Source organism: Otolemur garnettii, unplaced genomic scaffold (assembly GCF_000181295.1).
Source record: "Otolemur garnettii isolate 467f Iridium unplaced genomic scaffold, OtoGar3 scaffold00001, whole genome shotgun sequence".
NCBI classification, from domain to species: Eukaryota; Metazoa; Chordata; class Mammalia; order Primates; family Galagidae; genus Otolemur; species Otolemur garnettii.
The window spans coordinates 27341429-27352643 of NW_003852396.1; the positions used below are offsets into that span (position 1 = coordinate 27341429).

General features: G+C 41.0%; 1 protein-coding gene across 1 annotated transcript; it reads left to right on the forward strand.

The window, feature by feature from the left end:
* Nucleotides 1–735: 735 nt before the first annotated feature.
* Nucleotides 736–1701, forward strand: LOC100947502 (olfactory receptor 2AT4-like). The gene has a single exon (XM_003781360.1). The coding sequence runs from the start codon at nucleotides 736–738 to the stop codon at nucleotides 1699–1701; it is 966 nt and encodes a 321-aa protein (XP_003781408.1).
* The last annotated feature ends 9514 nt before the right edge of the window (nucleotides 1702–11215 follow it).

Below are 11215 nucleotides of genomic sequence, written 5' to 3' on the forward strand. Positions count from 1 at the left end.
AACAACTCTTTCCACCAAGAGCATTTTCAGCATCAGTCTCTTCACTGTAACATGACTAAAAGCCCACACTCAAGAGACAGGATACAGGGTACTCAACTTTGCTAGGGCAGCAGAACCACTGCACCAAGCAATGAGAGAGGAGTCCTCCCTTGGTTAATAAATACAGTGGGAAGACAGTATGTTGCAGTAAACCTTGGAGAAATCAGCCCTCCCTATTCAATGTGATGACAAAGATGTCATTATTTTTAACTTAAAACAAATGCCAAAAGAAATAGGAACTTAGAGTCCCAGTTAGGAGATCTGATAATCCCAAAAGGATCATGTAGGACATGGAGAAATGGACCAGGAGAAGTTCTTCCAGTGTACTACTTGCCACAATTACAATTAAAAATTACATGATTCATTCCTTGATGTCTTTCTTTACCACTAAAATTTCAGCCCTATCAACTCATCTACTATATACTCAGCAAGTAACACATGGTTTGTATACTATAGGTGCTTTATCCATGTTTTGTTTAGAAAGGAAAGAAGGAATTCTGGGAAAGGATGAAGAATTTCAGGATAGGATGGAGCTCATCATCTAGAGTTGGTTGTAGATAAATATGGTCACATTACTAATATGGTGATCATTATGTAATTCTCATCCCAGAATGTCTGGTTGTTCTGTTTTCCAGATGGGCCAGGTTCTCAGATGTTCCCATCACCTACCTTCTGAGCATCCAGCTTTAACCCACCATGGAGACCACAGCTTGTAATGGATCAGTGGATGCCTCCTCCATCTTCTACCTCATGGGCATCCCCTCTCTGCCAAAATCCCTCTTCCTTCCTATCTTTTTTGTCTTTCTCTTCCTTTATCTGCTCATTCTGGTGGGTAATGCACTGATCCTGGTGGCTGTGGTGGTAGAGCCCAGCCTCCACAAGCCCATGTACTTCTTTCTGATCAACCTCTCCACCTTGGACATCCTCTTCACCACAACTACTGTCCCCAAGATGCTGTCCCTATTCTTGTTGGGAGACCGCTTACTCAGCTTCCCTGCCTGCTTCCTGCAGATGTACCTGTTCCACAGCTTCTCCTGCTCTGAAGCCTTCATCCTGGTGGTCATGGCCTATGACCGCTATGTGGCTATCTGCCGCCCACTGCACTACCCTGTTCTCATGACTCCACAGATCAATGCTATGCTGGCGGCCAGTGCCTGGCTTATTGCCCTCCTCCTGCCCATCCCTGCAGTGGTACAGACCTCCCAGATGGCATTTGACACCATTGCCCATATCTACCACTGCTTCTGTGACCACTTGGCTGTGGTTCAGGCCTCCTGCTCTGACACCACCCCCCAGACCTTCATGGGCTTCTGCATTGCCATGGTGGTGTCCTTCCTCCCCCTTCTCCTGGTGCTTCTCTCCTATGCCCACATCCTGGCCTCTGTGCTTCGCATCAACTCACAAGAAGGAAGGTCCAAAGCCTTCTCCACCTGTAGCTCCCACCTCCTGGTGGTGGGCACCTACTACTCATCCATTGCCATCGCCTATGTGGCCTACAGGGCTGACCTGCCCCTTGACTTTCACATCATGGGCAATGTAGTATATGCCATTCTTACACCAGTTCTCAATCCCCTCATCTACACGCTGAGAAACAAAGATGTCAAAGCAGCCATCACCAAAATGGCATGTTCCCAGGAGCCAAAGAAGGCTGGGAAAACGTGATTCAAAAGGGTAACTTGATCTTGTCTCAGAAATATCAATAACATAGAGGAAAATTTAGTCAGCCAGGTAGTTGGAACAATACCTCTCAAAACATGTTCCTAGATATTCCTTCATTGTAATAAACAATGGTATTTTTTTCTTAATTCATAGACAAATTTGATAGGACTTTTGTATTCAATTTTTAAGTTGTGCATCCCAAATTTCATAAGACTACAAATACAATTAAGGTCACAGTACCTTTAATAAAAAATGATTTTGATTCTAAAGACTCCAAAGATTTGACTAGCAAGAAATTCAGTCTTTTCCTTTGAATGTCTTTTTGTTGATATTTCTGAAAAGCCCTAGCACATCTGTTCAGGCACTTAGATGTAAATCATTCTTGCCTTTTTGATTGAAATAACAGCTTATGTAGAATCACCCTCCAAAGGAAAACTCTGAAGCTGCTACCATGTCAATCTTTATTGCTTGAAAATTCACCTCTACCACTGATATCCAATGCCATTCACACAGAAAATTTGCCTCTGATATCTAGACCTCATGGTGGCCAAAAGCAGACCATGTACCTCATCCAGAACATGCTCAGGCAGGGGTATCCCTTAGCATACCTGCTTGGGAGAAAACATTATATGGTAGAACCCCTGATGGTTGACCAGCTTCCTACATTGACCACCTCTTTAAGTTAACCTAATTTTCACAGACCAGACCAACATGTACATATCAAGGCCTAGTTCCTTATGTTGACCACTTCTGTATGTTGACTCACTTGTCACCTTCTTTGAGTGGTCAACTTACAGAGGTTAGAATGTCATTCTTTTGATTCTCAGCACACTATAGCTTCCCTACCCATGACACTTGGTTTCTGATCCCATGGGTAGTGTTCCCTACCCATGACACTTTAGTTTCTCCTTATCAGTAGTTACTGTTCCCACTGCCATCACTCTCAAAATATACTCCTAGATATTCCTCTTTCTCACCCAAGCGGCCAGCTCAGGCTCCTTATTTCTTTCTCCTATAGCACATTTCCTCTTGCAGATTTGTCAGGTTTGTCTAGTTAGTGATATACTGAACAGTGAAAAGTGTTTAGGGAGAACCCAGGTGACAGATACCTTCATCTCTGTCTCTTCACAAATAATCCCATTCTGATATATAGGGTCTCAGTGTCTGCCAATCAAGGAATTAACTTTCACCATTTTCCTGTTGCATAAAACCCCAGGTAATGGGAACTCCTGGATTCAACAGTTCAACAAAAGATATCATTTGTTTCTGGATTCAGCTTTCAGCAATCTCTTAGTGTTGTAAAGGCTCTGTGTTTCCTTGTTTAGGGACCCTGGATAACTTGGATTAGGACTCATGTTCTTTCATCTAAACCTCTTGCAGTACACCTATTCCTCACTCCTTAAACTTTAGTCCTAGACCTCAGTGGAACCACAATCCTCAAAGTCTAAAAGAGATGGCTTAATAAGTTGCCTTGCCCCTGAGTTCCATGAGCTATTAGAATTTAACATAAGGATAAAGAGAAGCATTTTTTTCTGTCTACTCAACAATCACCCAGTGAACAACCCAAGTCACTATTGAGGTTCTGTTTTTGGCTTCTCTGTTCAGAACCTCTCTTCTGGTATCAATTTCAGTTTCAGGTCAGGGCTTTTTAGTTTGCTGTGTCCCAGCACCATCACCATGATATCCTTTCATCTTCAGCATCCTTTCTAGCTGCAACAAAAAATTAATCACTTAGAAAATGAATGATAGTGATATGGAATTCCAGGTTAGTTCTACCCTCACTACTATTTTCTTGAGGCTTCCTAAACATTTATCATTGACAAACATGAAATAATAGCAACAACGATAACAACAAGGGTTTTTACATGTAGCTACACCTGCTATTTGTCAGTCTCTATATTTCCTAATTTTAAAAGTAGCTTTTGTGCATCAAAGAACACTATCAAAAGAGTAAATAAATCCACATAATGGAAGAAAATGTTTGCCAATAACAAATCCACTAATATACATAATATATAAAGAACTACAACTCAACAACAAAAACAGTCCAATTCAAAACTGTATAAAAGACTTGATAGACATCTCTCCAAAGAAAATGTACAAATGGCCAAAGCACACACAAAGATGCTCAACATCATTAGCCATTGGAAAAATGCAAATCAAACCCACATTCAGATACCACCACACACTCATTAAGATGGCTACTGTTTTGAAAAAATAGAAAATAACCATTGGTGAGGATGTGGAGAAATTAGAACTCTTGTGTATTGCTAGTGGGAATGCAAAATAATGCAGCCATGGAAACAGTATGACAATCCTTCCAAAAATTAAACATAGATTGACTATATGACTCAGAAGTTCCACCTCTGGGTATATATCCAAAAGAATTGAAAGCAGAGTTCTGAAGAGATATTTATATATCTATGTTCATAGCATCATTATTCACAAATAGTCCAGAGGTAGAAACAATGTAAATCTCTAACAACAGATGGATTTTGGATAAACAAAATGTGGTGTATATATACAATGGAACATGGTTCAGCCTTAAAAAGGAGTGAAATTCTTACACATGCTACAACATGGATGAACCTTGAGGACATAATGATAATAGAAATAAGCCAGGCACAAAACAAATATTGTATGGTTTCTCCTATATAAGGTACCTAGAATATCAAATTCATAGAGACATAATAGTTATGAGGAGCTTGGGGAAAGGAAGAATGGGAAGTTATTGTTTCATGGGTACGGAGTTTCTGTGTGGTGACAAGGTTCTGGAAATAGATAATGGCAATGCTTGGACAACATGGTGAATATACTTAATGCCCTTGAACTAGACACTTACAGTGTTAAATGGTAAATTTATGTATGTTTTATCATAGCTTTAAAATTTGTTAAATAATGGTTTTAAATCAAGCCATCGGTTACAGGTCACTGAGTAGCCTGGGGGTTGGCTACCTTTTTTGAGATGCTCAGCTCTGGGCCAATCAGCTGTGGCCAGAGGGAAATGTGTGGAGTTCAATAATGTGACTTAACACTGACACTTAAGAATCAGTGGAAGGGGCTGAATGTAGTGGGCATTGGGGAGTATGGGTTAAAGGCTACACAATTTTAGTTAGACAGGAGGAATAAGTTCAAGAAATCTATCATACTACCTGGTGACCATAGTTATTAACAATGTACTATATACTTGAAAATGACTGAACTACTTTAAGTGTTCTCACTACCCAAAGATAGGTATTTGAGGTAATGAATATATTAATTAGTTCTATTTAGCCATTCCACAATGTATGCCTATATCAAAACATCATATTGTACATGATAAATACATACAATTTCTCTTTGGTGATTAAAATAAATTACCCATACAAAGAAAGACGCTGTGGAGCAGTTTGTCATAAAGAAAAGAGTGAGAGGGTGGGGCTTGTGGCTCAGTGGATAAGGAACCGGCCCCCATATACCAAGGGTGGCAGGTTTGAGCCTGGCCCCAGCCAAACTGCAACAAAAAAGAAAAAGAAAAAAGTGAGAGGGCAGGCATTTGAAGCCCTGTCCTCCTAGGGAGTCTTTTCAGGCCTATGAAGTCCAGGTGGTGGTTGTGAAGATTTGGGTAAGACTGGGTAATTTCACCTCTACTCTGTCTCCAGATGGGGCACCTGTCCACTGCCATTTCCTGGGCGCTGGTGCAGCGGTCACAGGCTCTCTGCTCACTGGCCTGTCTGCCCGTGAGCCTGCCCTCCAGTCCATAGTGGCCAGAGCAGGCTTTCTGACATGCAGACCGGATAGTGTTACCACTCTCTGCATGACTGAAAGGCTCTCTCTGATCTGTCCCTAAGTGATCTCTTTGGCCTCCTCAGGTATGACCAGTGTATCTCACAGTTGTATCTAAACTGCTTTAGTTCTCAAACACACCAGTTTCCATTCTCATCAGTAATAAACTCTTCTCTCCTCGTGAGGCCCTCTTCTTTGCCCATCTTACCTGTTTATATCTTACTTGGGATTCTCGTGACACATTACCTTCTCCAGAGAGCCTGCCCTGGCATCTCACTCTGAAATATGAGCTAGGTGCCATTCTTATGTGCCCACAGCAGTTTATAATTCCCCAATTGTGCCCTGTTTTTTGGACCTTAGGGGAAGAGAGCTCAGAGCACATGTACTCATTAGTCTGTGTAGGCCTCTTGGTCATCTTACTTTCCCTTTTAATACTTTCCGACTCTAATGTGGTGAATATATGTCCTTAAATACGTGTATCCTTGTAAAATATGTAGTGTTTTGTGCATATACTATATATGTGTACTTTTAACATATATAAACAATTATTTCAGGCTGGGCTCTTGTCTGTAATTCTAACACTCTGGGAGGCCGATGGAGGTGGGTGGATTACTTGAGTTTAGGAGTTCAAGACTAGCCTGAGCAAAAGCCAGATCCCATTTCTACTAAAATTAGCCAGGTATTGTGGCTGGTGCTTGTAGTTCCAGTTACTTGAGAGGCTGAGGCAGGAGGATCACTTGAGCCCAAGAGCCTGAGGTGACAGTGAACTATGATGTCACAGCACTCATCCTCAGGGGGACAGAGTGAGACTGTCTCAAAAAAAAAACATTGTCATGTCTCAATTTATTCCTTACATTTTTTCATTCAGTTCTGTTTTTTAGATCTATGTATGTTGCTATTTACACATCTAGCTTCATTGGTTCTAACTGATGCACACTATTCCATGGTATGATTTTATCACATTTTACTTTTCTCCAAGTGGAGGACATCTGCATTGCCTTCAACTCTTTGCTACCATTATGTCTAGATGAACATCCTTGGGTATATACCTTTATGGAGCTATGGAGGGTTTTCCCTGAAATACATACCAAGAAGTAAAATAGATTAATCATAGCGTTTGCATAACCTTTAGCTAAATACAGTTCATCCTCCTTGCTCATAGATTGCAAATTTGCCTGCTTGCTAACCCTAAAGCCACTCGTGGAGCTTTCAGGGTCATTCTAGAACATGCATAGAGTAGCTAAAATCCAAGTCACCCTATGAGCACATTCCCAGCTGAGGTTGATCAAGACAACATTGTGCCTTCATGTTTTAGTCCTCATACTATATATATATTTTTTAATCTTTTTTTCAGTGGTGGCTCATACTTGTAATCTAAGCACCCTGGGAGGCCAAGGTGCGTGGGTGCTTAAGCTAAGGAGTTTGAGACCAGCCTGAGCAAGAGCAAGACCCTGTGTCTACCAAAAATAGAAAAATTAGCTGGGTATCCTGGTAAGTGTCTGTCCCAGCTACTTGGGAGGCTGAGGCAAGAGGATTGCTCAAGCCCAGGAGTCTGAGGTTGCTGTGAGCTAGGCTGATGCACTCTAGCCTGAGCAACAGAGGAAGACTCTGTCTCCAAATAAATAAATAAATAAATAAATAAATAAAAGTGCCTGATACAGCAGCTGAACAGGTGTATTCTCTTATTTGGTTTATATGGACTAGAACTTGGCTTCTCAAAGGGGCAACCTGCGTCTCTCAAGGGGTACACAGCCTGTACAGGGTTGTGCAAAGCCATGGAATAAACACGGTACTTCTCCTGGAGTGTCAGATTTCCAAGGGAGAATTAACTAATTAGCAGGTAATGTTAAAATGATCTCTACACCAACTCGAATACACAGGTATTATGGAATAATAAGCAGCATTCATATGTCCTTTAGAGTGTAGGTGTGTGAGTGTTATAACCATTGATTTTTTGTTTGTTTGTTTTAATTTCAGATTAATATGAGGGTACAAATGATTAAGTTACACTGTTCACATTTGTTAGGTAAAGTCTGAGTTGTAGTTGTGCCCCTCAGCCAGGAGGTGTGCCTTACATTGTGCCTGTTAGGTGAGAGAAGACCAATCCCCTTCCCGTCTCCCCTCTGTCCCTCCTCCCCACTTGAATTTAATTGTATTTTTCTCTAGTGTGCAGCCCTCATACTATAAACAAGTGCCCTTGCAGTGGTCTATTTAGAGCTTTTGTGCTTTTTCTTGGTGATTTCATTGCTTAAAACGTTCCCAAGCAGAGTGCTGAAATCTCATCTATTGTTCCTAATGCAATAAAGCTCATAGAGAAAATCCATGCGTGTTCAGGCATGAGTTGCAGTGCTATTGCCGTGAATTTAATGTCAATGAATCAACAATATATGACAAGTACAGTGCCTTTAAATAGAAACACACATAAAACAAGGTTATGTTTTGTTTGGTTTACAAAAATGTTATAACCAGATGCTTGCAGGAACCTAACCCTGTATTTCTCCTAGAGAGATGCTTCCGTGTTTGCTAAATCAGTGTCTGCAGCCACTTTGTAGAACGTGACTACTACAAATAATGACCACTGACTGTACTGTGGAATAAGTTTTTTCCTAGAATGGCTGTCCCATTTACACCCCCAGCAATAATGGGCTATAGACTTCCCTTCTTTCTACATCTTGACCAAAATTTGCTATTATTCAACTTCCTAATATTTTGCCTTTTTTGCCAAGTTGAAGAGTTTCTTAAATTGCATCTCTCTAATTACTAACGAATATAAACACTGCTGTAAATAGTTCTTTAGCACCTAGCGTGTCACCTTTTCAAATTGCTTCTTGAGAAACTTTGCTCATTTCTTTGGGTTTTCTGTCATATTATATTGCTTTGCGGGACTTCTGTATGTTTGTTCATCATCAGCTTAAAATAGTGGGAATGATCCGGTTCGTAATCACTCCTTCGGGGAGCAGAAATCTTTAATTTGATGCAGTCAAATTCGTCACATGTTCACCCTATGATCTGTGGGTTCTGGCTTTTGCTCCCCCCTGTATCACTAAGGACTCCCCAGCATTTTCTTTGCTAGCTTCCTACTTTAATCTTTCAGGCTTATATCTTGAATCCATGTGGAGTTCCTCACTGTTTAAGGTGGAAGGAAGTAATTTCTCTTTCTTTGTCTTCATATTGGAAGTCATTTTTTTCTCAAATCCAGGTTTTTAAAAAATCTTTCCTTCCACATCCATTTTTATCAACTGCCTTTACTCCTTGTCTATTCTCAGCTCTTTATTCTACCATCAGTTTATCTATTGCTGTGCCAGAATGATACTATTTGATTATTATAGCTTTAAAGTAGATCTGATGTCTTTTCTCCTATCTGATAAAGGGAGTCTCTTCAATCCTTTTCGATTTTTTGAAGTTGACTTAGTTATTTGCTTGTCTTTATTCTTTCATTTAAGTTTTAGAGTAGGTTCATAAGCTCTCTCTAACAGCTAGCAATAATTGGGGGGGGGTTGCATTACATAGCACTTCCCACTTATTTGATATAGCTCCCTATTTATCTGAATCTTCTTTTATGTCTTTCATTTATGTTTTTGAGTTTTCAGCAAACATAGTCGTCGTTTCGGTAGTCTAAACGTCATTATTTAGATTACAATTGTGAAAGGCATTTAAAATCTTTTCTAAAGAAAAATAAAATAAGGGCCGCTTCTGTGGCTCAAAGGAGTAGGACGCCGGCCCCATATGCCGGAGGTGGCTGGTTGAAACCCAGCCCTGGCCAAAAACTGCAAAAAAATAAAATAAAATCTTTTCTAGTTGTTATGCTAGTAAAACAAAACCCTGTCTAATTGGCATATTGGTCCCGAGTGACAGTCCTTATACTTAACTATAATCACCTTATTATTTGTATGTGTTCTTCATTAGAAGGATGAAGTCATGTGAGGATGGGACCCGGGCCTTTTTTGTTTCTGTATTTCCTATCATAGGGCCTGGTACACAGTAGTGGCTTAATAAGTAGTTCATCCCTTGACACAGGCTGTCATTCAGCATTTGTTCTCTCCTCCTCCCTAAATAATCATCTCATCAGATGCTACGTTGCAATGATGGAAATACTCAGGATGTGTTTGCTAAGGACACAGGGTAACTTGAAGAAAACTGGAGCTCCAGCTTAGGTCTCCGGACTGAGGTCCGTGTCATTTCCAGTTCTCTTAAGCTGTTTCTTCCCATCAAACACTTCTCTCCTTTACCTTCACAGGAAGAACATTTGGCAGATTCTTCCTCAATGACTAAAAACAAAGTCAAAGATCAATTTTCCTAAGGAGGCTTGAGGCTACGGGGGGTGATTTTCATGGTAACATAGAAGTCAAGGCTGCCCCTGAGTTATATCCCCAACTCTCCACCCCAGTGGCTCTCAAACACAGGTTTCTGGCCTCTCTCCTCATTTCTAATCTGGCAGGTCTTGAGTGAGGCCCACAGATTGCATTTCTAGCTCCAGAAAGCACAGAGTAAGCAGTCGGTGGGCATCAGCTTTTGATAACGAGCAAAAGTGAGTGGAACAGCATGCCCATTTTATTACTCAGCATTGCCCTGTAACTTTCTCCTTCAATGCGGTAAAGAAAAAAGTTTCCTCTAAAAGCAAACTATTTTTCTGTCTGTTCCCAGGTAACGTAATGCTTCATACCCAGCCAGGATTTTATTTTGCCTTGGCTGACAGGAACTCAGCCTCTTTCTCATCTTTCGCGCCTTTCTTGTTCGAGGGTCTAAAAATATCTATTCTTCTTCTCCTTCCCTCTAAATTATTTTTTGTTATGTTTTGTCCTATTTTACATTGCCTTCAGTTTCTGAGGCTGTCTCAAATCTTTCTCATGCATGTTGACATACATATATTATATCTAAACTCAGAGACGTAATTATGAAGACATCCGCTTACGACAAAATAATGACCACCAGTATTTAAGGACTAAATACTATTTTGTGCTACCTTTCATTCTCAATTAATTGTCTTGAATAACTTCCAGTTTCAGGGAGTTTTTCTGTCCCTGAAGCACATTATTTGTGCTCTCCTGTGAGAGGGGGCAGTCAGACTTGAGTTATATGAAGGAAGCATGAGGGCAATAATGAGTATCAGGCCCCCCACAAAGCCAGAATTACTCTACGACTGGTCACAAGAGCCTTGGGAGATTTCCCTGCTGTTTCTCCATCTTGCTAGATGCCATCAGTTCCAACTGCCTGTAGGCCAATATTCAGAGACCTAGGGAAAGGTCTAGGAAGGGATCTGTCACTCTCTCCTAATGGCTCATCTGCCCAGTGTTGGATCCTGTTCACATGAGTGGTTACTGGTGAAGGTATGGGCACCCTACTCCCATGAAGAGGAAAAACAGCCACAGAGCTAAGGTAGTCTAGGCTGGGGGCATGGCAGATGTGCCTATCTCTGAGGGACAGGGTGAGGTCACTGGACAAGGGGCAGGTCAGGCTCACTATGGGATACCCAGAACAGAAAATGACCCCTGACTCCAGATTCACCCAGATGTCTGTGGTACCAAATATAGTTCTTTCCTGACTTTAAGTCCCTGACAGCTCAGAGGTCAATAGAACAGGAATCAGAGATCACGCTTTTCTGATTTTGAAGTCTCATGATTTCCAAGGCAAGAGTAGTCTGAGAGTACAACTCAAATATCTTTTTTTTTTTTTTTTTTTTTTTTGAGACAGAGCCTCAAGCTGTCCCCCTGGGTAGAGTGCCGTGGCATTACAGCTCACAGCAACCTCCAAC

Bases quoted from the DNA above. Each gene is read 5' to 3' on its own strand.
- LOC100947502 (XM_003781360.1), top strand. From the start codon at position 736: ATGGAGACCACAGCTTGTAATGGATCAGTGGATGCCTCCTCCATCTTC.